The sequence below is a fragment of the Pangasianodon hypophthalmus genome, chromosome 4 (assembly GCF_027358585.1).
Source record: "Pangasianodon hypophthalmus isolate fPanHyp1 chromosome 4, fPanHyp1.pri, whole genome shotgun sequence".
Classification (NCBI taxonomy): domain Eukaryota; kingdom Metazoa; phylum Chordata; class Actinopteri; order Siluriformes; family Pangasiidae; genus Pangasianodon; species Pangasianodon hypophthalmus.
This window is the reverse complement of record NC_069713.1, coordinates 7,024,642-7,050,254: the sequence shown is the minus strand read 5'-3', so window position 1 is coordinate 7,050,254 and position 25,613 is coordinate 7,024,642. Positions and strand designations below refer to the sequence as shown.

General features: G+C 37.0%; 3 protein-coding genes across 5 annotated transcripts in view; 1 reads left to right on the top strand and 2 right to left on the bottom strand.

Annotated features, from left to right (window-relative positions):
* Window positions 1-159: 159 nt before the first annotated feature.
* Window positions 160-3,002, bottom strand: LOC128318116 (ATPase WRNIP1-like). Its single transcript, XM_053233275.1, has 5 exons — window positions 2,866-3,002; window positions 2,398-2,462; window positions 1,215-1,370; window positions 925-1,004; window positions 160-803 (listed from the first exon to the last, which is right to left on the bottom strand). The coding sequence occupies exons 2-5, from the start codon at window positions 2,432-2,434 to the stop codon at window positions 525-527; spliced, it is 552 nt and encodes a 183-aa protein (XP_053089250.1). The 5' UTR covers window positions 2,435-2,462; window positions 2,866-3,002; the 3' UTR covers window positions 160-524.
* On the bottom strand, window positions 2,940-23,856 carry wrnip1 (WRN helicase interacting protein 1). 2 transcript variants are annotated; one of them, XM_053233272.1, is made up of 8 exons: window positions 23,180-23,856; window positions 16,974-17,168; window positions 14,401-14,624; window positions 8,137-8,351; window positions 5,485-5,640; window positions 5,195-5,274; window positions 4,776-5,073; window positions 2,940-3,076 (listed from the first exon to the last, which is right to left on the bottom strand). In XM_053233272.1, exons 1-7 carry the CDS (start codon window positions 23,777-23,779, stop codon window positions 4,795-4,797), a joined length of 1,749 nt encoding a protein of 582 aa, XP_053089247.1. In that variant the 5' UTR covers window positions 23,780-23,856; the 3' UTR covers window positions 2,940-3,076; window positions 4,776-4,794. The 2 variants fall into 2 exon arrangements, with proteins under 2 accessions (XP_053089247.1, XP_053089246.1); XM_053233271.1 differs by lacking the exon at window positions 2,940-3,076 and having other exon boundaries at window positions 4,439-5,073.
* Window positions 14,574-25,613, top strand: part of mylk4a (myosin light chain kinase family, member 4a) — a 41,950-nt gene continuing 30,910 nt past the window's right edge. For both annotated transcript variants that reach the window (XM_034303940.2, XM_034303939.2), the window contains exon 1: window positions 14,574-14,707. In XM_034303940.2, the coding sequence (XP_034159831.2) occupies window positions 14,652-14,707 (56 nt within the window). In that variant the 5' untranslated portion in view covers window positions 14,574-14,651. The remainder of the gene's footprint in view (window positions 14,708-25,613) is intronic.

Genomic DNA, 25,613 nt, shown 5'->3' with positions numbered 1-25,613 from the left:
AACTCTGAAAATTCAAAAGAAAGATGTATCAATGATTTTCATTCTCACAACCGAGTTTATGATAAATCACCTAACTTAAAAAAAAAAAAAAAAGAAAGAAAGAAATTCAGAAAGAAAGAACTTTTTAAAAAATCTGAAAAAAGAAAGAAATTTCAAAAGAAAAAAATTTCAGAAAGAAAAAAATGTACAAAACAAAAAAAATCCATAGAAAAGACAGTGTAAGAAATAAATTCAGAAAAAAGTAAGAAAAAGAAACTAACATGGCACAACAAGAAAACAAAATTTGTCTTTTTTTTAAATTAAAGTCTGTTAATTACAATTACTTACAAAAACTTTAGAGTATGCTAATTACAAAAACAATAAAAGTAAACTTAATATGATAAGTGACAAAAGCTGGTCATGAACGAAGACCGCACATGCCATTTAAGTGCAGACTGTGTAATTATTAATTAGACAGACGAACAGTGGCAAAAGGGTAAATAAAGCAGCCAGTACTCCCACGTACAAAAAGTGGTGCGAGTTTATCAGTCAGATGGCGTCCAGGTGAAAAAGTTGATGCCGCGGAGCTCCTCAGGGAGATATTCTTGGTCCACTGGGCCGTTGAATGCCGGGTTGTATTTGTAGCCTTTAGCGTAGCCTAGCTCCTTCATTAGCTTGGTGGGAGCGTTGCGGAGGTGAAGCGGCACGGGGGGTAAAGGCCCTTTGTGGTTCCTCAGACATGCCTTAACATTGTTATAAGCTTTATACACTTCAACAGACTTAGGAGCCCTGGCCAGGTAGAGCACACACTGTGCTAGGATTACCTAGACAAGCAGATAAATATTTACAGGTGAAGTTCTGACTGACTTCTCCTGATTTTAATCAGTTATAAATCTTAATATAAACAGCCTGTGTAAATTCTTACAAATGTGGATGAATGTTTACCTCGCACTCGGGCATGCCGATGAAGTGGCAGGCCTGGAACGCAGACACGGCCTGAGTGAGCGCAGAGGGATCGGCCAAACCTTAAACAAGAGCCACACTTTCAGAATATTCTACACAGGTGATCTGGAAAAGTTCAATTTTGCAAGCATTTGTAAGACTGAGACTTTAGAAAGGTTACTTATGACATGATCATGTGCTGTTTTTTATTTTTATTCACATCGAATTAGCCAAAACAAAAAACCAAGAACACTTGTTGCATTTGCTTTTCTTTTGTCTCATGACTGACTCACCTACATCCTCGCTAGCAAAGCGCACCAGCCTGCGTGCCACGTACAGCGGGTCCTCACCTCCCTCCAACATCCGGCCCAGCCAGTAGAGGGCAGCGTTTTCATCCGAACCCCTCATTGACTTATGCAGGGCTGAGATGCAGTTGTAGTGTTCTTCACCTGTAAGTCAGATACATACTGAGGATCAACATTTAGCTCTAGAATTTTCCTTTATTGTGTTGCTTGTTAAGTTTTTCCTCCCATGGATTTATTATTGTTTTGCCATCAAATGTGCATAATTTTCTTTTTATCTTTTCCATTTTTTTTATTTACTTGTTTATTTATTCATTTATTCTCTTTCTGTTCTTTCTTTTTTCCTTCTTGGTTAGTATTATTGTTTAAAATCAGACTTAGAATTAGTCTTTTAGAATTAGACTGTATAAGGAGTGAGCAATTCTATAATGCAGATGGATGACAAATCCAAGGAACATTTTGGGAATGTACCAACTCGATATAGAAAATCGGCATGGACTGGAATGCTGGATCTTACACACGAGCACGAGACCTAAACTATAAGCAAGAAGACGTATTTTAAAGGTTATATAGCATTTAACCGGGAGCTGGAGTGTATGGAAAACAAGTCAAGTCAAAACCTCATCTGCTGAATTTTGTTCCCATCACTCAAACGGGAGATCACTGCGATAATCAAAATATGAAAAAAAAATAAAATAAAAAATAACAACAACAAATGCATGTGTATAAACATTTCTAAGACAGTAAGTGTAGGTCCGGAGACAGACAACATTCTGAAGGAGGATATTGGGGATATTATTTACACGTTATTTACATATTCACGATACTGGCTTCATTATTCATGATTCAATTTAAGTCTCAATATATTCTGAACACAATTTGAATGAAGAAAAATTATGAATGAAAAGACTCTTTTATTTCTGAATATATTTTTATGTTTGAATCATAAACAATGCAAAACAAGGTGCATTTTTGTCTGTAAAAAAAAAATTAATAAATCAAAAATTGCTAAAAACAGAGGTTTATTATGTTAAATAAAATGTACTACAGGTTCACCATATTGTAAAAATAAATAAATTGTGGGCCCTTCAGATGGGTGCCATCACACACACACACACACACACACACACACACACACACACACACACACACACACCATTATTTTCCCTCTTACCTGTGAATAACAGGAGTTGGAACAGAGTCATCATCATGTCTGACGTGTTACTGGGCAACTCGACACTAATAAGTAAAACACTTAGTTAGAAAGTGAGCCATGTATTAGCAGCTTTATTGAAATAGTGCACAAAATATCCCAGTGTAAGAAGAAAACAACTGCAAGTGCTTTGGATTACATCGTTTCAAAGGAAACAACTAGAACCATCTGAGAACCATCTTCTCCATACATTTGCTTTAAACTCATTAAGTGAGCATAAGTAATTTTAAATACCAAACACCTCCAAATGGCCAGAAAAATAACTTAATTGTACTACTATGACTTCAAATGAAAATCTAATTTGATTTAATTAGCTGACCAGAGGTACCATTGCTCTTTATTAGTGAGCTGTATTAAAATGATTCTTAGTGACAAATTATTAACCAGGATGATAAGGATGACAACATACATAAAATTTATTTTACTTACCAGTAGGAAGGTAATTTGAAGAAGACAAAAGAAGTAACTCTGTGGCCTCGGAGCTTCTTCCAATCTCTGGCAAGAGATTCTTCTTATCGCGCTGTATGTTAGAGATTAGCTTTCATGCAAAACATCTTTCTCACATGACAGCAACAATGTTTTTTCAGTGCTTTTAGTCCAGTGGGCCAGTCCTAATTTCCATTCTGATTTCCATAAGGATCTAAAAGAAATCATTTTATTTAAAGTTCTCTTGTTAGAAATATGCAAAAAAATATTTCTAGACCTGAATGATTAATTAAATATAGTGATTGCATTTAATTCTCAGGTAACAGAGAGCTGTAACCATGACGAACCATTAAAGCCAGTGCTAGTTCATGTTTCACACTTTGGCTAATCGATGGCTCTCAATTACTTTTGTCTGAATTTGTGAGTAGCCACTAAATTCAGGTCAAGAGCAGACTGTAGTAATTGGACTTCTGATTGTATTTTTCACTCTAGTGTCGATTAAGACAGTAGTTTCCCAAGAAAACCTGTTTCCTGATTCATAGCATCAAAGCGTTTGACACCAAGATCTACACTGACATCTGCTGGACAATAAACAACTATTGCACCACTTGCTTTAACTCCAGGGTGAAGTCAGTACGCAAACACACCAGAGCATGTTTCATTTGATTTCAAAGGCATATGAAGTTCAGCTTATGAACATAATATTCTTATTTATAAGAATTTATATAATTATATATCATGAACATAATATTATTGCACATGTCAGGCTATTTGCTTATTAAGTTTACTTGATAATTACTCTCTGCAGATGATATTATATAAACTCTGAGTCACTGTGTAGGGGAGAGTGGGGTCAGTTTTTTCAGTGCTTGATTATAGTGATGGGAATTTTTTTTAAATTGAGTCGTATCATTTGTTTCAGCTCTCCAATAAGAATCGACTCTTTCGGCTTCCAAACTGCTCATTGCCATTTTTTCATAAACTGGACAAATTTATTATGACAACAGTATTATGATCAGTGATTGTCCATTTTTGATTAATCTTTGCTATGGCTGAAATTGTTTGATGAGGTTTTACTCTAAAGAAAGAAATCCAGAAAGAAAGAAAGAATTTCAAAAAGAAAAAAAATCAGCAAAAAAGAAATATATATATATATATATATATATATATATATATATATATATATATAAAAATCAGAAAGAAAAAAATTCCAAGAATTATAAAACGAAATTCAGAAATAAAGCAATTCCAAAAGGATTTCTGAAAGAAATTCAGCAAAGAATTCAGAAATTCCTGAATAAATTGTTAATCGAATTTTCAAAAGAACGAAAATAAGAAATTCAGAAATTCCAAAAGAAATTCAGAAAGAAAAAAAAAAAATCCAAAAGAGACTCAGAAAAAAGAAAGAAACTCTGAAAATTCAAAAGAAAGATGTATCAATGATTTTCATTCTCACAACCGAGTTTATGATAAATCACCTAACTTAAAAAAAAAAAAAAAAGAAAGAAAGAAATTCAGAAAGAAAGAACTTTTTAAAAAATCTGAAAAAAGAAAGAAATTTCAAAAGAAAAAAATTTCAGAAAGAAAAAAATGTACAAAACAAAAAAAATCCATAGAAAAGACAGTGTAAGAAATAAATTCAGAAAAAAGTAAGAAAAAGAAACTAACATGGCACAACAAGAAAACAAAATTTGTCTTTTTTTTAAATTAAAGTCTGTTAATTACAATTACTTACAAAAACTTTAGAGTATGCTAATTACAAAAACAATAAAAGTAAACTTAATATGATAAGTGACAAAAGCTGGTCATGAACGAAGACCGCACATGCCATTTAAGTGCAGACTGTGTAATTATTAATTAGACAGACGAACAGTGGCAAAAGGGTAAATAAAGCAGCCAGTACTCCCACGTACAAAAAGTGGTGCGAGTTTATCAGTCAGATGGCGTCCAGGTGAAAAAGTTGATGCCGCGGAGCTCCTCAGGGAGATATTCTTGGTCCACTGGGCCGTTGAATGCCGGGTTGTATTTGTAGCCTTTAGCGTAGCCTAGCTCCTTCATTAGCTTGGTGGGAGCGTTGCGGAGGTGAAGCGGCACGGGGGGTAAAGGCCCTTTGTGGTTCCTCAGACATGCCTTAACATTGTTATAAGCTTTATACACTTCAACAGACTTAGGAGCCCTGGCCAGGTAGAGCACACACTGTGCTAGGATTACCTAGACAAGCAGATAAATATTTACAGGTGAAGTTCTGACTGACTTCTCCTGATTTTAATCAGTTATAAATCTTAATATAAACAGCCTGTGTAAATTCTTACAAATGTGGATGAATGTTTACCTCGCACTCGGGCATGCCGATGAAGTGGCAGGCCTGGAACGCAGACACGGCCTGAGTGAGCGCAGAGGGATCGGCCAAACCTTAAACAAGAGCCACACTTTCAGAATATTCTACACAGGTGATCTGGAAAAGTTCAATTTTGCAAGCATTTGTAAGACTGAGACTTTAGAAAGGTTACTTATGACATGATCATGTGCTGTTTTTTATTTTTATTCACATCGAATTAGCCAAAACAAAAAACCAAGAACACTTGTTGCATTTGCTTTTCTTTTGTCTCATGACTGACTCACCTACATCCTCGCTAGCAAAGCGCACCAGCCTGCGTGCCACGTACAGCGGGTCCTCACCTCCCTCCAACATCCGGCCCAGCCAGTAGAGGGCAGCGTTTTCATCCGAACCCCTCATTGACTTATGTAGGGCTGAGATGCAGTTGTAGTGTTCTTCACCTGTAAGTCAGATACATACTGAGGATCAACATTTAGCTCTAGAATTTTCCTTTATTGTGTTGCTTAATTAATGCATAATTTTCTTTTTCCCTTTTCCATTTTTTTTATTTACTTGTTTATTCATTTATTCTCTTTCTGTTCTTTCTTTTTTCCTTCTTGGTTAGTATTATTGTTTAAAATCAGACTTAGAATTAGTCTTTTAGAATTAGACTGTATAAGGAGTGAGCAATTCTATAATGCAGATGGATGACAAATCCAAGGAACATTTTGGGAATGTACCAACTCGATATAGAAAATCGGCATGGACTTTAATGCTGGATCTTACACACGAGCACGAGACCTAAACTATAAGCAAGAAGACGTATTTTAAAGGTTATATAGCATTTAACCGGGAGCTGGAGTGTATGGAAAACAAGTCAAGTCAAAACCTCATCTGCTGAATTTTGTTCCCATCACTCAAACGGGAGATCACTGCGATAATCAAAATATGAAAAAAAAATAAAATAAAAAATAACAACAACAAATGCATGTGTATAAACATTTCTAAGACAGTAAGTGTAGGTCCGGAGACAGACAACATTCTGAAGGAGGATATTGGGGATATTATTTACACGTTATTTACATATTCACGATACTGGCTTCATTATTCATGATTCAATTTAAGTCTCAATATATTCTGAACACAATTTGAATGAAGAAAAATTATGAATGAAAAGACTCTTTTATTTCTGAATATATTTTTATGTTTGAATCATAAACAATGCAAAACAAGGTGCATTTTTGTCTGTAAAAAAAAAATTAATAAATCAAAAATTGCTAAAAACAGAGGTTTATTATGTTAAATAAAATGTACTACAGGTTCACCATATTGTAAAAATAAATAAATTAGTAAATAAATAAATAAATACTCCAAAAAACTGAGTGAATAAACAAAGCCTCTGACCCAGGGAAAATGATTGAAACATAATGAGCTCTGTGGCAGCACCTGAGGCAACATTTTAACTGAAAATAGAGCTCCAAAGTCAGCTAAAATGCCCAATTCCGTGGCCTCGTTCTCGGTAACTGTAGATCGCAACGGCACGGGTCTGGTGTCATTTGAAAACTAATGAAGAGCTCTTTAGTGGCTATAATGTGGCTGTGTAACCATATAACTTACAATGCGCATGGGTCATTGCATTCTGCAGCTATTGAGCCCAGTGTGTAAAAGTCTATTTATTTTTGGGCTGCGCAGATTGGGACCTCTGGTGTTCAAACAGTGCAACTGCATCAGATGTATAATTAATAGACTGCAGATTTTCATAGTGTGAATCGCACATTCCAAGATGCACATTGTGAAATTTTTGCATCGCAATGCATCATGTCATGATGTCATGATGTATGTTTATATCCCTAGCAGTTTTAGTAATATTTTGTAATAGTGATATGCCACCAATTAATCCATCTCAACCCTCAACGGGCTGTTGACACATTAGAAACTCTCGGGTGCCACATAGCTGGCTCTGGGCACAGCAGGCTTGGGATATCGGTGTCATGTTTTAATAGTGTTCAGATTTGTGTTCTTTTCCAGGGGTCACCGTTCTGTGGCCTTTAAATCTGGCTTTAACGTGCTGTGCAATTTACAGACCTAAGTGTAGACTAAACAGAAGCATGTATCATGCAAAAAAAAAAAATCTAAAGTGCAGAACAGGATACAATTCTTCTTCTGGTTTATTTTATACAAACAGATGAATGGTAGGTGGGGTTTTCCGAGCTCGGACACACCCACTTTAACCCTATCAAGTGATTAGCAGGATTAATGAGCTGATAAATGAACTTTAATGAACTTTACCTAATTATCTCTATTGGATGTCATATTTTTGTAAAAGGTGAACTTAAATTTGAATATTAATGAGCAGTAGTGCAAGTTAATTTTTTTTTCTTTTCTTTTTTTCTTTTCTTTTTTTTTCTTGATTTCATTTTCATTTGTTTTCTTTATTTTCACTGATACTTTCACATTTCTCAGGTGGGCTAAGAGCAAGATTCACATACAAATCCACCATCAGTGGGCTTCAGGTAGATTTTATTTTTTTATTTAAGCCTTCAACAGAAACTCAGGCTGGATCTCCAATGTCTTCCTATTCACTATTTATGCTTCCTACATTACGTATGACACAACCCTGCTGTAGACCCTACAAAGCGCACTTCATGAACAATAAAATAGCATGTGAGATTCAGCCAAAGGAAAAGAGCATCTTAAACTAGCACATGTTCAAACGTACACACATTTCACTTTTGGAATTTTTTTTTTAATTTAACTGGACAAATAAAGATAATAAAAAAAAGTTTAAAAATAAGGTATGTCATAAAAGAGTTTTTTTCTCACCATCAAGAGAAAATTTAGGAAATGTATATCTTTATAGACAACTGAAAAGTTGTTAGACAACTGAAAGTCCAGAGAATGATGCTTTAGTTCTCCATCCACATCATGTTTTAAGGTATACCGTACTCTGTACTCACCTGCTTTGTCGTAGAGGATGTGCGATCTCTGTAAACCCTCTTTGACATGCACCTCCTGGACCACAGTGTTCTGAGGAGTGTGTGTTTCTGCGTTGAGGGTCTTGTTCACACACGCCTGCACGGCCAGCTGCAGGCCGTTGAGAGCCGCTCGAGCGTCTCCGTCACACAGGTGAGCTACGGTGTCCAGGGCCTTCTGCTCGATACACACCTGCCGCCTGCACACAGAAACACACAGAAACACACAGGCAGCTCAAAAACAGTGTGTAACCACGAGAGAGAGAGAGAGAGAGAGAGAGAGAGAGAACAGAAAGAAAGATAAAGAAAACAACTGAGAAAGAAAGAGAAACATAAATAAATAATTAAAAACAGAGACTGAAAGAAAGAAAAAAGAAAGAAATTACTGAGATACAGAAGGATAAATAAATAAGAAGAAAGAAAGAAAAATACTCAAATATAGAAAGAATAAGAGAAATAAATAAATAATGAATGAATGTCGAAGACTGAATCAAATGCTGTGTATACGTGAAAAAATGTGAATAAATATTAAGGAATGAAAGAATGCGACAGAAAGAAAGAAAGAAAGAAACAGAAAGACTGAGAGAAAATAAACAAATAAAGTAAGAAACAAAGAGAGACAAAGAGAGAGAGAAAGAACGAAAATAAGAAAGAGAAATGATATGCCAAAAAAAAAGTGAGAAAGAAAGAACGAAAGAAAGAACGAAAGAAAGAAAGAAAGAAAGAAAGAAAGGGACTGAAAGAAAGAAAGTGAAAGAAAGAGAGAGAGATAAAAATGAGAGAGGTAAACAGGAAAAAGATAGGAAAAAAGACTGAGAAAGAAAGAAAGAAAGAAAGAAAGAGAAAGAAAGAAAGATGGAGTGATAATCTAACTCTACTTGTAGCCTGATAATCCACCAGTGATCAATGACACAGTGCAGTGACCGTGACACAGCAGGGGCAGGGTACACTAAATGGATAAAAGTATGTGGACACCTGACCATTACACCCGTATGTGTTGTTGTACATCCCATTCCAGATTTAGTTCCCCTTTACTCTTATAATAACCTCCGCTCTTTCCACCAGATTTTGGAACATCCGCTGGTTCGGGACCAAAGGTTCCAGGATTATGACTGTAGGAATGTGCTGAAGATTTCAGCAATAGGAATTATTGGTACTTGTGGGTGGAGCTAGCGCTATTGTTCACTGCTGATTGGTTATGCAACCTGTCACCCAAAATATATGTACAGCACCATATGCGCAAATTCCAAATAATGAAAACCTGAACCAATTTCAATCTCTTAAAATATCAGAACAGTTTGCGACTTTTAAAGCGCAGACATTGTGGACGCAAGCACTATTCCTGATCATGAGTGCTATATTTAACATTTATTCTTGAACTTTTGACTGACGGTTTAAGTAGAAAGCAGTTGTGTGCACCGCAGCAGCAGGAAGTCTGTGACCTTGTAGAACTACCTTCGATTTATAGACACATTTATATCCAGGATTAGAATAAAGCTAAAAATGGTGCTAGACTATAAATGTCATTCTTCTAAGATGTACGAGGGCTGCTGGTGGAAAGCTTTAACCAGACATTCACAAAGGCATCTAGTGGTCACATAAAATGGACTAATGAAAGCTGTGATGGTGAGTGTGAGTAAATAGGTACAAAAAGGAAAAAATAATCTATAATTATATCTTATAATTATAGATTATATTAATCCATAATCTATGTGTAGTAGGAATGCCTATTACCAAGCTAAACTGAGCAGAACCCAACATTAATTCATTAATGTGATGAATTTCTCCTAAAAGATCTTTCCATCTTCCCCCACTGATCGTGCTTTGCTTAAAATACTTTCCTTCGATCTACATATCAGGCATAAAGCCCGTGTAAAACCTTGTACCTACAGCCAGATTTAGTCTTGACAGTGATGGAGTGCATTATGGCTTCCTGACCTACTGTGGGTGTCCCTGGCAACCAGACGATACAGACGCATCCAAAAGGAACTCGGATTACTCAGTGGAATTTTCTCCAGAAATCGAGACGGGGGGGTTTGAGCTGGATTTCCTGGCACGCTTCGGCAGGATAATGTTATTGTTGAGTCAGCTGGCCGTGACCGGGACACCAAACCTGGCTGGGTCTCGGGTGACTCCTGGCCCACTGATATCAAAACATTACCAGATTCAGGAAGTGGGTCAGAACCAGAACCAGAACCAGACTAATGGATAAACCATTACACAATAAACCACAACAGAAAACACGGTTGTGTATTTAAGCACGTGTGATGGACATGGAGAACAAAGTTTATTCATTCATTATTCACCTTTTTTCACAGCATTCGATTCATTTTCCTTGTAGAGCACTTTTAACAAAAAACGCTAACACAAATTAGCTTTGCTATCACTAATCCTGTGTTCATACTGGTACAAAGTGGGCGTAAGCAGTTTATTTTTAACGTAAGCTTGACATCTACAGCAACAGGAGGCGGGGAAAGGGAAGAAAAATAAACAAACATCCATCCATTTTCCATACTGCTTATCCTACACAGGGTTGCTGTGAGCCTGGAGCCCATGCCAGGGGACTAGGGGAACAAGGCAGGGGACACCCTGGACGGGGGTACCAACCCATCGCAGGGCACAATCGCACACACATTCACGGACAGTTTGCCTACAATGCATGTCTTTGGACTGGGGAGGAAACTGGAGTACCCAGAGGAAACCCCAGAAGCGTTGGGAGAACATGCAAGCTCCGCAACTACAAGGAGGAGGCGGGATTCAAACCCCCATCCCCGGAAGTGTGAAGCAAACTTGCTAACCACTATGGCCCCAATAAACAAACATATTCAGTAAAAAAAAAAAAAAGATAAAATATAGTATGAGATATAATGTGAGTATAGCCTTATATACTCAAGTCCTCTGAGTAAAAGTTAAAGTGTCAGTGCATTACTGGAATACTGATGGAATTACTTTTTTAAATGGGATTTCTCTTTCAATCTTCAATCACGAGTCAGCGTGAATTTGCTCTGGGCTCGCAGGTTTCCTCCCACCTCCCAAAAGCATGCAGTTTCATGGATTGGTGACTCTAATTTTACCCCTAAGTGCGAGTGAGTGTATCCCATCCGGAGTGTATTCCCACCTTGCACCTGGTGCTCCCAGGATAGTCTCTGGATCCACTGCAACCAGTAAACAGATTAGTGAAGATGAATGAACGGATATTGCTCATCCACTAGCCAGTTCCCCTCATGAGAAAGGAAGACAAACAGATGGTTCATCTGTAATGTGTGAAGCCAATGTATCTTTTCATATTCACTGGAAAGCTGAACGTGCTTGGGGAGGAAAGCTAAATGCCTAGTGAGCTAAGTGATCCCCATAATTATTTAATGTTGATTTCACTGACAGGGAAAAAGAAAAACTTCCATCCAGAAAACACGATCTATTTGCTATAGTCAGGATACAAACTTGTAATCTTCTTATGATACAAAAAACCTACGGACGATCACGATCTTTAGCAGTGTAATTCCAATGTACTGTTTCAGTCAACATTTTGTATCCATATTGTTTATCAACATTTCATTCTACAGTTATCACCAGCACAGTGAATAACAAACAGCACAGAGCTGGATGCACTGGGTCTTCTTGAGGGGGACACCACTTGACACCTTGCAAAATTCAAAACCAAATGAGTCCTTAGCAGAGAAGGTGTTTAAGCATAAGGGAGGTGACATGTACGAAAACAAGGCCAACAATCTGGGCACATTCCTGAGCCATCTGAAAACGGAGCTCTCTTAAAACTGACAGGACATAATAAATCAGCCAAGGCTTAGAAGTTATCAAGTTCAGGTCAGACAGAGAAGTCTGACTGCTCTGTGACCTTCTTTTTAAAGTTTAAACCAGTTTGACTTCTGTAACCACTGATTTCAGCAGAAGAATAACTTTGTATAATGGACAGAGTAACACAGATCAACATAATCAGCTTCTTGAATACAAAGTGCTACTTGTATTTGATAAAGATCACAGTGTATCCATTAATGCTGTGCTGGGAATAAAATGTATTTCTTCTGGACCTGCTGCTGACTTTGAGCAAATGACACCGCAGGTTTCAGAGAAAGTTACGCTTTCATTGAAAGGAGCCAATATTTCTCTTTAGTAGCCCAAGAATGTTTCCGAGATCAAACCAAGACCTCCTAAAAACACAGAAAAACTAAAACCATGTTTTCAAATGATTATTTAAATAAAAAAAGGACTGTATCTGTAGCACTATAATAAAGACGTAAACAAAGCGTTTAACACCCAAGGAGAAAAATCAGTAGATGTTAAAAGGTTCATGAAATTTTTATTACCTTTGACAGGATGTGGAGGAGGCCATCTGGCTTTACAGTGCAATATACTGAACTTAATTAATCAATACAAATCACAGGTTTATATTAATGTGCTTGTACTACTATGTTATTGTTGTCATAGTAACAGTAATAGTAGTTGATATGGCTAAGCTGTCTATAAGGAGAGATTTTTTTTTTTAACGTTTTAGGAAGGAGTCTCGCAGACATTACACAACATTAAGTATAACTACACATGGATATGAAATATGTGTTATTCTTTAATAAATAAAAATGTGTCAGCATTGGCAACCTGCTGTAATCTACAAGAGAAATGAAAACACTTTGGGATGTGCTCTTATTGGAATACAATCAACTCCAGTGTGGTATATGTAACGCCTATTCATCACAGCACCCAGTCACTGATTATTTTCCTTTAACAGCACACCTCCAAGTGTTTTATTCCTTATATATTGTACAGCACACTGCCAGTATAAGATTTCTTTTTTAACACTCTTTATTTTAAAATTTGAAAATCTAACCATGGACTAGTTATAAGTAAATTGAGAGATCTTAGAAATGACTATTTTACTGAGACAGTCTAGATCTGATGTATTCAGAAAGGGCCAAAATTTTTATCACTCTAATTGAGCACATATTTATTTTAATACTAGTGCAGGTCTTTTATATCTAGGCCTTTAATAAAGCACTCGTTTAGGGTCATGTTAGGACCTGAAAACAAGACGCTAATATGTTCCAACATGCAAAGCCCTAGCTTTCATTATTTAACTGTTATTCTGTATCATTTTTTTGGTCTGAGTCAAGTGCTAAAATTACAAATATTACAGCATTATAGTACTGTGCAAAAGTCTTACATGTAAAACAAACAAACAAACAAACAAACAAACAAAAATCTTTGATTTCCAAACATTACTTTTCCAACAAAAAATTAAATATTACAACTTAGAAGAACTGTGGCAGATTCTCCAAGATGCTCAGTAAACCTCTCTTGGCAAAGCAAAGGGTTTTCCCACCAAATATTGATTTTGTTGAGTTTATTACTGCTTATTGCTCTTTACAGCAGACTTATTTTATATAGAAAATATTTCATTTCATTGGTTTTGAAGCCATATTTTCTTTATAGCATTTCTTTACATTTTGCACAGTACTGTATATGAAATATGAATGCCAAGTCTTTACAGTAGACATTGACATGTTCCCTATTATAATTGTCAAAAATACATTTTAACAGGATTAATAGACGTTCAGCCTATTTAAAAATGTCATATTCAATGTAACAGATAATTATCAAAAGAACTGCTTGGATAATATGCACAATATTCACATCTGAATTCTGAAATATAAATACTATAAGAGCTTATTTTCTTTATTTAGTACTGTTCAAGTTTTGAATATTTATTAGCGTTCATTGTTAATATAGTTCAGTGAATAAAAGTATATTGTGTTTATTTTATTACTTAATGTTAATATTAAGTGCGAGTCTGTTTAGTCTTTGACCCATAAACACACTCATAATTATATTTAAGTGTTTAAAGGGAGAGTTGCTGTGTGAAGAGAGAAAACTCACTGGCAATTGCAAACAGCATCATGTTTACCAAGGGGTTTCCATGGAGCTGGCATCTCCCGCAAACCTGACACTCGCCTCTACTCACCTGCCAACTGTCTCTTCTTATCCAACACACACACACACACACACACACGCATACTCGCGCTCAGGCTACCCGACTGGAAAGACAGGGAGGGGGTTTGGAGGAAACCTTCCAGCATCAGCTAATAAAACACCCAAATGAGGAATGATGAGAGGGCTTAGAACACCCTTTCAGCCAATCAGTGATCAGGGAGATATTTTTCCGAGTGCTAGGCGGGCCGGCCAGAGTTCAACATGTGCAGTGATAACAAGGGGTACTCAGACACACAAACACACACTTACTCTGCAGAGCAGTCCGGTCCTGAACGGTCATCCGGTAACACAATCAGCCCGAGTGAATCCACGGCCCGGCGCAATATCGAGCTCATCGCTGACACGCTCAGCTTCTCAAGGACCAGAACCCTGCAGCGGCTCAGCAGAGCGCTGTTCACCTGAAACGACGGGTTCTCCGTGGTCGCTCCGATCAGCGTGATTGTCCCGCACTCCACGTGAGGCAGAAACGTGTCCTGAGGACAGGAAGAGGGTCACAGAACATGGGAGGGAAAGAGAAAAGGGTCATGAGCATCTATAGTGTGGCCACTCATGAAAGGTGAGTGAGTGAGTACATCAGAGCTCGGATGCTTCTGGATTTGGATAACAAATGGTGGAATTAATCTTACATTTAGAGATGTTTATAAGAGTCTTGCGCAATTCACTGGAACACTAATACGACATACAAATAAGAAATGTATGTATTTCATTCTTGGTCTAAAATATTCAAGGATTAAATCTGCATGAAATTGAAGCACAGGCGTTAAGCAGCAACATTTGTGTATTGGACAAAATGTGCAATTACAGCTGGCACATTCTGAATACAATAATGTAATATCCATAAGCTGCAAGTTTCCCTTCCCTTTAATTTAAATTTGTTGTGATAATAATTTCAAATAATTTAATATTAGTTGTTTTTTTTTTTCTTTGCACATTCCCCAATTTGCAGGAACCATTGAATATTAATTCAGCAGCAGGGGGAGGCTGGGTAAGATGACAAAATTACTTGATAGTGTTGCTTTAATTACTGATTAATGTCTCAGGATTGCTAAACGGGTGGGAGTTTGGCAAAATCTGTGATGTCATTCAGAGATATTTGACTTGACAAACTTGTGCAGAAACCTGCCAAATGCAAACAAGCAATTTATTTACTACAATAAGCTATTTTTGTAAACTTTGTGTAAACTAAAATGTGTGAAATTACAGTTATTATCATTGTTTGTGTGGCAGCCTGGGAAAACCCAGCCGAAAATACATATTTCACCAAATATGATCAGGAAATATTTTTAGTTAATCGTTTAGCTTGTCTAGGCTTTCGGTAAATGTTGGGTGAGGAACAAACGTGGTGGTAAAAAGTCAGTCTAAAGCTGCCTGAAGTGTGATTGTCACAGTTTGGTCAAGTTGTGTTGGACAGCTGTGTCGTAGCATAATCCTAATCGATTCAGTTTGTGAACAGATAACGGCTGTCGAAATGTCTCCGCGCTACAATTGGAAAGAAATCTTTAAACGCAATCTTCTAGCTTTTCACTTTAACTAGAAATTAAATAGCTAGCACTTTACTTGTGGTTGAGATGCATGCTCAAGAGAACCATATTTCAGAACACCAAAAAATTCAGGAAAGGGATTTTCCGCACCAATATGTTAAAACATATAACCACAAGAATGCCAAGTGCTGCTGTATGATCATTACAACAGTACTGAGTGTTTTGTCATCTGATGCTAATTTAGTCCCAGTTTGCATCTCATAACTATTTCAGGGCTACAAAAATATCCCCAATAAAACTGTGGCATGTAGGATCGTTTGTGTGTAAAATTCTGTGCACTTGAACAATGAGGCCTTGATATCGTAATGGAGCTTTGTTGGATCCTTCCTCAGATCTAAAATAATCGAGGATATACTGTAAGCCTTCCAAGCTTTTTACAACGTGGACCAAGAGCCCAAACCAAACAGAACAAATCCTGTGGTCTGGCTATTGTTAAAGGCTTTTCTCTGTAGTGATTGCCTCTGAGGGCAGGCAGTCGGGTTGCATGGATTAACATCTGCCCCATATACAGTACAGTGAGCTCCTGCAGAGCCACTGTTGAACAATTAATAAATAATAGTGTTGAATAATTAATAATGAATTAAAACTGGCATTTGATTTCTAGTCTATTTAATGCTTACGGATTTGAATCTCACAATTTGATTGGATTTCGATTCATGACAGGATTATAATTTATGTTTTTTTTTAAACAATATGACAAACTTTTAAATCGTAATACTTTCATACATTATTAAAACACTATTTCCATGTGGGATGTCAGATTATAGTTCACTGTTGGATTATTGTTGTTATATTATTTATACATTTAAAGAGAAACATTTCCATGTTTAAGTTCCACTACATTTAGTCACTGAACACAGATTACATTGAAGCTAAAAGATTTCCCAAATGATCGCTTGATGTAGGAAAATCAGTAAGAATATTTTCCTTACACATATTGTATGTTTAAATGATGTATGAATTTTGTAAATAAAAACTATAAAAAGTGCTACATAGTACATCAGAGTTGCTCTTTTTCTGCGATTAAATCTCAGATGTCATTTTATTGTCATATAGTGCACTATGTACGGCTCATCATGCTATTAGTCCGTTATACCCTACATACAGAACATTTACTGTATAGTGGGCCATTTGGAATTTATTTTTATTTTTAATTTATTTTTAATAATGTTTGTGAATAAGATAAGATAAACTGCATTTTCTATGCATCTCCAATGTTTCTCAAATTTAAAAAAAAAAAAAAAACAAACAAACAAAAAACACCCCTTAGCTGTAACTGACCTGCTGGGATTTGTTAAATCGATGTATCTCATCGATGAACAGGATGGTTTTCCTCTTGCAGAGTCGGAGCTCGTTCTGCGCCTGTTTGATCACCTCTCGCACCTCGTTGGTCGACGTGCTGGTGGCTGAGAGAGTCACGAAGCGTGCTGTGCCTTTCTTTTTACTGGAGCTGGCAATGATGTGGGCCAGAGTCGTCTGTAAACAAACAAGAAAATAAAAACCCTGGGTCAGATTTCCTCAAAATCACTGTTCTGAGATGTACATGAATTGCAGACAGAAATAAAATAACCTTTAGAAGTTGCTCAATAAACAGTCGTCGGCTTGAAACAAATAATTTTAGTTTATTATTTTTTTCCTTATTTTAAAATGTGAGATTAATAAATGAACTACGATGTGACTTTCCCCTCGTCCATCTTCATGATTCTTCCTTTTAAACAAAGCCTCAGAAGTCCACAGTTAGATCCTGCTACACAAACTCAGTGAGACTAGTCCAAATAAGCACCATAATATAATCTGAAACCACACACACACACACACACACACACACACACACACACACACACACCGTGCTACAAGTAAGAAACAGGAGCCGTCCTAAGTTTTTGACTTGGCTTGCCTCTTCTTGCCCTCTTTCTGTCTTTAGCTCCAACCAGAACTGATTGTGCCGGTACAGCAGGAGTGTAAACCTCTGTTCTTCACCGGTTTCCAGCCTAATATTATGTAGCATACACCTTCTGCTTAAAAATCCCAATGACCCAGAGATTTTTTTTAGAGCATTTGTAGTGTATGTGTGATTACAACAGGCGAGAGTCTGTACAGAAAAAAAAGAAAAAACAGAAAATATGCTTGCTCAACAAAACGTCTAAGGGCAGTTTTTGGGGCATTGCTATAAAATCCAGGGAATATTTTGTTGTTTTTTTTTTTTTTTTTTGAGGGAAGAATTTTGGGAACCGCTTTTACTGTATTACTCCATTATTGTAAAGTTGATAAAACTCCATAAGAGCAGCTTTGGTAAGACTTTTTTTTTTTAAGCTATCTACTTCACATCTTAAGATGTTTATTGTTTCTCTTAAATTCAAGTCATATAGCTTCAAACCTTATCAACTTTTTATCTCTGGCCTAAGTCAATTCAAGTCACGATTCATTGGTTTCCAATTCAAATCTAAAGAGAATCTTCTAAATAAGCACACAACTGAATACACTAACCCGGTGGTTCTCAAAGCGGGGTTGGTGATTTTTAAAAAAATTCGTTACAGTGTTGGAAAGGTGATAAAACTTATAATAACAGCTTCGATAAGCCTGTCACACCCCAACACCTCTGATGACTGTAGATTTTGTGAATCTTTGGGCTGACAGTGAGTCAATTTGAATCATGATTCATTAATTTTCATATGCAAAATAAGAATGATTCAATTCAATACACTAAACCAGTGATTCTTAAAGAAGTCTTTTTTTTAAATTATTTTTTAAAAATTTTGTTACAGTAATGGAAACCCATCATTTTCAACGTTACACTATATGGCCAAAAGGTTTATGGACTCCTGACCATCACACCCATATGTGGTTCTTCTCCAAACTGTTTCCACAAAGTTGGAAGCACACAATTGTATAGAATGTCTTTGTATACTTTGGCATTACAATTTCCCTTCACTGGAACTAAGAGGCCCAAACCTGTTCCAGCATGACGATGCCCCTGTGCACAAAGCGAGCTCCATGAAGACATGGTGTGTGAAGGTTGGAGTAGAAGAACTTGAGTGTCCTGCACAGAGCCCTGACCTCAACCCCACTGAACACCTTTGGGATGAACTGGAACACCGACTGAACCCCAGACCTCCTCACCTACATCAGTGTCTGATCTCACTAATGCTCTTGTAGCTGAATGAACACAAATCCCCACAGCCACACTCCAACATCTAGTGGAAAGCTTCCCAGAAGAGTGGAGCTTATTATAACGGCAAAGGGAGAATAAATCTGGATCTGGATTTCCAGATGTTCATCACGCACATATGGGTGTGATGGTCAGGTGTCCACAAACCTTCAGCCATATAGTGCATTATATTCATTATGGAGTTCTAATAGTTAATAATTTGTTTGACTAGTCATTTGAATTGAATGGGTTTAATCCAAACCTCAATAACTCAAAAACAAGTCGGTCTATAAATTATGTTAACTTGCACTCGGTGGAAAATTCTCTTCTATGGCACCAATAAATTGTCAGAATATTATTGCTCACATTTTAAATAATGTTTATGAAATAAATCTGTACTGAGGGAGTGGAATTTATTTTACAGTTAAAGGAGTTCCTAACACTAACCAGTCATTTGATTTAGTGATCAATTGATCAATTTGATTAGCTGACACACTTTTGTTAACCATTGTTTTCTCGCATATCCTTCTTAAAAAACATTAGATTTTGTGCAAAAATTATGTGCAAACAGGGAGGGATGTAGGGAGTAAAACTGAGCACTTACACGTACCAATAATAAGGTTTTATTAAATCACAGTAAGTACTACATCTGGAACCAACATTTTGCATTAAAGTTCCACCATCACGTGTCAAGACCAAGGGTGATTTGTTGTCTTTCTAAAATATTTCAGATTTGTCTAGTTGAAAGTTCTATTTATAAAAACCACAAATGTTTGACCTCAAACTGGACAAAACAACTGTTTTATCTAAAAAGCTATTAGTCTATTAATTTAGTAAATTAGGATTCATTCTAATTTTAGCGTTTCATATCGATTTTTGATCCACGTGAACAATACTGAATGACTATTATTTTAATTCATTGACTCAAAAATGAAAAGGTCATACCCTCTAATTACTTGAGTTCAACATCTGCTTTTATACTTCCACTTTAAGTGGTGTAAACAGGTTTATCGTTCTTTTCTCAGGACAGGAAAAACCGTGTCAAAATTCTTGTCCATGGCAACTGGACATACGCTGCAGATGTAGTGGAAATGGATCAAACTGAGGGGAAAATTCCTTTAAAGCCATTTCAAAGATTATTTTAGTATCCGTTCAACAATGCCAGGGGAACATTAATGATCTAGAGTCCACGAACAGGTATTTCACTCACAATCAGCAGGCTCAGATATTTACTGAACTATCCTAAGAATCTCATCCTCCTGCGCAGGGAAAAACTATTTACCCAGCTTCAACCTGGAGTCGTAGAATACAGCCATATAAACATCTCCTCTGTGGGCCAGAGTGCAATGGAAAGGCTGTATCAGTGTCAAAGTACACCGCTTGGACTATAAAAAGCGATGAACCCCCAGCATGCAGGAGGAGGAGAAAAGGCCAAGGCCTTAAAAAAGCTCCTCTTTGATACGGCGTGACAAGACAGGGCTGGGTTATACGTTCCACAGCAGCTGAAGAGGCTTCGCTGTCAGCACCGGCTGCCTCACATGAGAACCGAATGTCTCATGTGGTAAGGTGGCTCGGTACACCACGACCTAAATATCGGCCTGTCTATGTTTACAATTTATCTATGAGGAATTCGGGGATTTCCCACTCCCCTTTACAAAATTTGTAAAACGCTGTCAAATTTTTGGCTTTGCATTAGAGATACAAGTCTATCACTGCTAGCAAGACGTTTATATCGACTAATTAGCATCAACAACGCAACACATAGTTGAAATCTCTACTGACAGCCATACACAGATTAAATGTATACGTTTCTCATTTTTTATCCTGATATTTTATGCAATTTTGTATGACTAGGAAGCGTTGATATCAGTGAGGAGAGTGATATGTTTTTACCTGTAGTTTGCATCAATAACCAGGAGTCATAAGCTTCCATTGCTTATAAAGTTAAATGGATTAAAACAATTTTTCAATTACAATTAAATCGTAAAACTGCTTTCCCATATCATGGTTGTCAAGGTAACCTGTCCACCATTGGTCATGTTGGTTTCTTTCTTTTTTCTTCACATTTAAGCTGCTTCTAAATATAGAACACTGTGTAAGCCTATACATAAAAAAAATTTACATTAAAAAAGAAAATATTTAAATTTGTAAAGATTTTAACATTTTAAATTTTTAAATATTAATTACAAAATCTTAACTACAAATCAGCTGCTTCCAGTCAGTTTAAAAAAAAAATTTATGAAAAGATATCACAATATCCATGATATCTCAGAAAAGTGCGCTGTGACAAAATTTATGCCAATCTCAGTATTATATCGTCATACCGCTCAGCTCCAAAAGCACACATCTAAATGCATTCTTCACTAAATTTTCTGATATATATGAAAGAAAATAAAAAAGACAAAATATTATTAAGGCATTTATATGTGTGGCTTGCACATATGCGACCATTTTGTGAGGATTCTTTCAGAAGGGTGTTTTTTTTCTATTTTATTGATATTTACATGGTCAACGTCTGTCAAGGACAATCCCTCAGCCCTAATCAGCAGATCTAGTCGTAGCGTTTATCTTTGCTATATCTGAAGATCAGTACTAAACATTAGAAGTAATACGACATTCGAGTACAGCATGTACCTCAGAATTTCCGACCTCCGACTAGGAAAAAACAAAAATCCTCTCAAACTTGGAATTCCTATTCGGATAGCTGGGAAAGTCTCCTCAACCCCTGTGTTCAGCACACGACGTCATGTCAACATGGCCGCTCACAGCGTCAATGCTAAATATCACTAAAAAGAGTTTATCGTAGTGTTTACTTTAGATCAATCAGCACAGACATGTCAGCTGGTTAAATCTATAACACTGCAGATCTACGACCTACAGTGCGCAGTTTTTCGAAAGTAAACACATCATAAACTCATGATCACTGATGTTAGCTAGCTTTTTGTTAACGAAATATACAGAGGCGTCCATGTTTTTTCCACTTTGTAGCTTGAAAGCGCCAAGCTTAAAGTCACTTCTGCGTAAAGTCAGATTCAGCATGTCGTATAACGTGATTAATCAAAGAATGAGGAAAACGTAGGCTGACACTTTGAAAAAGTGGATATTTGTTGGGTGTGAGGCAAAAAAGAAGCTAAAAAAATAATAAACAGCACAAATGACTTGCACTACATTTGAGCTAAAAGTAAAATCGGTGCGAGTTCAAACCGTTCAACCTCGACTGGGGTTCAGGGGAAGGTCTACACTTGAGGCGACGTGTTGACAAGACGCATATGTAAACAGATCGCCACACCTCGACTGCTGGCTCCAAACCGCATACCAGGAACGACTGTGAGATATATTAATATACTGATAAATTACAGCACAACACACTTTACTCTGAGTTTTGCCAAAATAATAAGTGTTTCTTCCACACAAGACTCCATTTTGGATGATAAAATTATCCTGTTTTTTTTTTTTACATCTGGAAAGTTTTTATTCTCGATTCTGATTGGTCAGATAGGTGTTGATTCATTTTCTCTAACAGCGGCTCTAACAATTAATTCCAGCTGTAACTCTAATCATATTAATGTTTATATTAATGTGCTCGTTTCTATAGCAACAACTTACAAAGGGACTTATATGGCGGCTTCTTATAAAAAACAGATTTTAAAAATGGAGAATTTAAATTTAAGGAGTCTGAGTCAGTTTCCTGGTTAGTAAAGCTTTCTAGTTTCTTGGTAACATGACAAGGTGTGTTTTTTTTTCTCTTATTAACTTTAAGAGAGAGAGAAAAAAGAGATGTTATCGTTTCTATAGTAACGGCTAGTTCACAAGACTTGCATGGAGGAAGACGGTGTCGTTATCTAACAAAGAAAAACGTATAAACGTATAATCGTGGCTAGGGTGATGTTTTCTGTAAGGAGACGTTTTAACACTTATGGAAGGAGTCTCCAGTGTCAGCGCTTTGTAGCAGTCAGGTTTATGTTTTTTTTTTCCCCTTGGTAACATGATAAGCTGCGTTTTCTTTCTAACTTTAAGAAAGATGACAAAAGAAAGGCTGGTGACGGAATGAGTGTTTACGGCTGCTATAATGCAGCTGAGAACAGGAACTAAGTTCTCTTGTGGAAGTTCCACAACATTAAAGGTATCTATAAATGGATAAAAGTGCTGTTTAATTTAATACATGGGAAAATATATATATAAATAGTTGTAATAACAGATCAAGGCATGCTGTTATGGGAACATAACCAGCTTCTGCTTCATCACATGACCCTGTTGTTGATTATTTTCCTAGAACAGCACACCCCGATGTGTTTTATTCCTGACTAATCCCACAGGTGTCATGGGTGTTGTCTGAGACCTTTCCACATCCGGGAGGTCCCCACAGGATCAGAGAGGGAACTTCCTGTGACTGCAGCAGAGCTCTGAGCAGTGTGTGCTCTCCTAACACTTTATTCTGCCCAAAATACTCCTCCAGGGTGCTGGGCCTCATCTTCTCCGCCAGAGGTTTGTCTGAGTTCAGCAGCCTCTGGTTCAGCACCTCAGCTTCAGCACACTGCTTCCGGTTTCCTGAATCCGAACCCGGAAGTGTGGCGCTGTCGTGGGCGTTGCTAGGTGACACCGTGCCTCGTGTCATACCTTCACTAGCCGTCTGTTTGGACGATAAAAACGACTTGTTGTTGTTGTTGTTGTTGAACATTGAAAACACGGCACCTGCAGGTCGACTTGGTTTCACTTCCGCCCCACTAGTCCCAGCTCCCACTCCAGCAGCTCCAGAGCCGCTTTTAGCCTCCATGCTAACGCGCGACTTTTTAGCCGGAGGCCCGGCACTTGCTCGCAGGTCGTCCTCGCTTTTCCAGCCTTGATCCAAACATTTATCCAAGTGAGAGTTAATTTCACTGGATTTATAATCCCCAGCACAAACGGGACACTTCACGATGTCTACCACCTCCTCCGCCATCTTTATTATTATTATTATCGACTCGCGCCAAATGATTCTGACGTCAGGGATTACCAAATTACAGCTTCAGGCCCAAATGACGCCATATTGTAAACGGAGTGCACTACATAGGGTGCTAGACTTCTTCTTCTTCTTCTTCTTCTTGCGAACCAACTACATAGTTCATCCTGCCACCTACTGTGCTGGAGTATGACGAGGCTGAAGTCTTTAAAATACATTGTTTCCCTATATTCTATGCTTAATGCCACTATTCTGAATGAATTTCAAATTAGTTTTTAATAATTTTACCATTACCTTATCTGGTATTCAGTAAATTATCTTCTGCGTATTCCGAACATCCTTCCGCTTGTAATTCTCTTAAAAAGTTAAGTCTTTCCTGTTCATATTTGCGTTCATCAGTTGAATAAAACATGCCTCCTTTTCCTGACAAATGTCACATAAACCTGTATGCTGTTTGCTCATATGTTCAGTTTGGTATGACCCATTCTTTACCGAGTTAGCATGACATCATCAGCTCTACTTCAGGGATGAACATTATTATTATTGTGTCTCACATTATTTTGTATTTTATAAACATGTCTGCCAGTCTGAATTACATCCCAATTTTTCTGCCATTTGTTATAGCAGCCTTCTAAAATGAAATGCTTTCCTTCTGCTCAGCTTAGATTAACTGTAATATTTACATTCTCTAGTTTAAGTGCTTCCTTAGCCATTTCATCTGCTTTCTCATTTTCTAATATCCCAACATGTGCTGTAAATAAAATGTATCCACCTCCTAAAGGAGCCAAATCCACCTGCTGCACATATTTATATTTTGTTTTACATAAGGGATAAATATAAAGGCCAAAAAAACCTCAAAACCGGTGACATCTGCTGGTCAAATCGTGTAACTGCACTTGCGGCTTCATTCTTCTTCTTCCTCCTCAATGCCTACGCTCTAAACACGACACAATGGCGACATCAACTGGTCAAAACGTGTAACTGCATTTGTGGCTTCAAGTGTCTTTTTTATTTTTTATTTATTTTTTTTAAATCTTTATTAAACATCTTCAAATAACAAACAGGCATTATTATTGATGAGCACACCAGCAATAAATCCAAGCAGCATACTTTAACTAGGAGAGAAAGAGAAAAAAAATACAATCCATACAAACAATAAATACTTAAATATATAAAAAGAAAATAATAGAAATATTTTGAGCTTAAAGGAGGTTAATCAAGGTATATTGCATGTAATTCAGAGAGTCATACGTCTGTTTAAATACGTATAAAAAAAAATCTCTGGGGGGAAAAATGCTGGAAGTCATAAAGCCATGTATGTGGTCTTATAATCTAATCTAATCTAATCTAATATTATGGGGTAGCACAGTGGGTAGCATTGTTGCCTCACAGGTCCAGGGTTCCTGGTTCGATCCTGAGCTTGAGTTACTGTCTATGTGGAGTTTCGCATGTTCTCCCCATATCCACATGGGTTTTCTCCGCGTTCTACGATTTCCTTCCACACACATTACCACACACTGTATGGTACAACAATGTTCTACAGTTTCCTCCCACCTTCCACAAACATGCAGAAAGGCTTCACTAAATTGCCCCTTGATGTGAATGAGTGTGATGAATAGGCGTCATATCTGGGGTTTTATCTCTACTTCGTACCCAGTGGTCCTGGGATTGGCTCTGGATCCTCTGCACCATTGAACAGTATAAAGTGGTTATCAGTTGAACCTGAAATAAAATGTATGAAATGTAGGCTGGTCTTGAATCCATTTCTACTTGGATTCCTTTTATCCATTTATTTATTTACTGGTTGTTTATTGGCATTTTCTGATTTTGCATT

Excerpts from the sequence above, each read along its gene's own strand:
- LOC128318116 (XM_053233275.1), bottom strand. The coding sequence starts at position 2,434 with ATGATGATGACTCTGTTCCAACTCCTGTTATTCACAG. Across the intron at positions 1,005-1,214 it reads CTTTGCTAGCGAGGATGTAG|GTTTGGCCGATCCCTCTGCG; the intron begins GTGAGTCAGTCA and ends CTCTTGTTTAAG. Across the intron at positions 804-924 it reads TCGGCATGCCCGAGTGCGAG|GTAATCCTAGCACAGTGTGT; the intron begins GTAAACATTCAT and ends CTGCTTGTCTAG.
- wrnip1 (XM_053233272.1), bottom strand. The coding sequence starts at position 23,779 with ATGGCGGAGGAGGTGGTAGACATCGTGAAGTGTCCCGTTTGTGCTGGG. Across the intron at positions 8,352-14,400 it reads GGACCGGACTGCTCTGCAGA|GCGGCAGGTGTGTATCGAGC; the intron begins GTAAGTGTGTGT and ends TTCTGTGTGCAG. Across the intron at positions 5,641-8,136 it reads CATCCTCTACGACAAAGCAG|GTGAAGAACACTACAACTGC; the intron begins GTGAGTACAGAG and ends TCTGACTTACAG.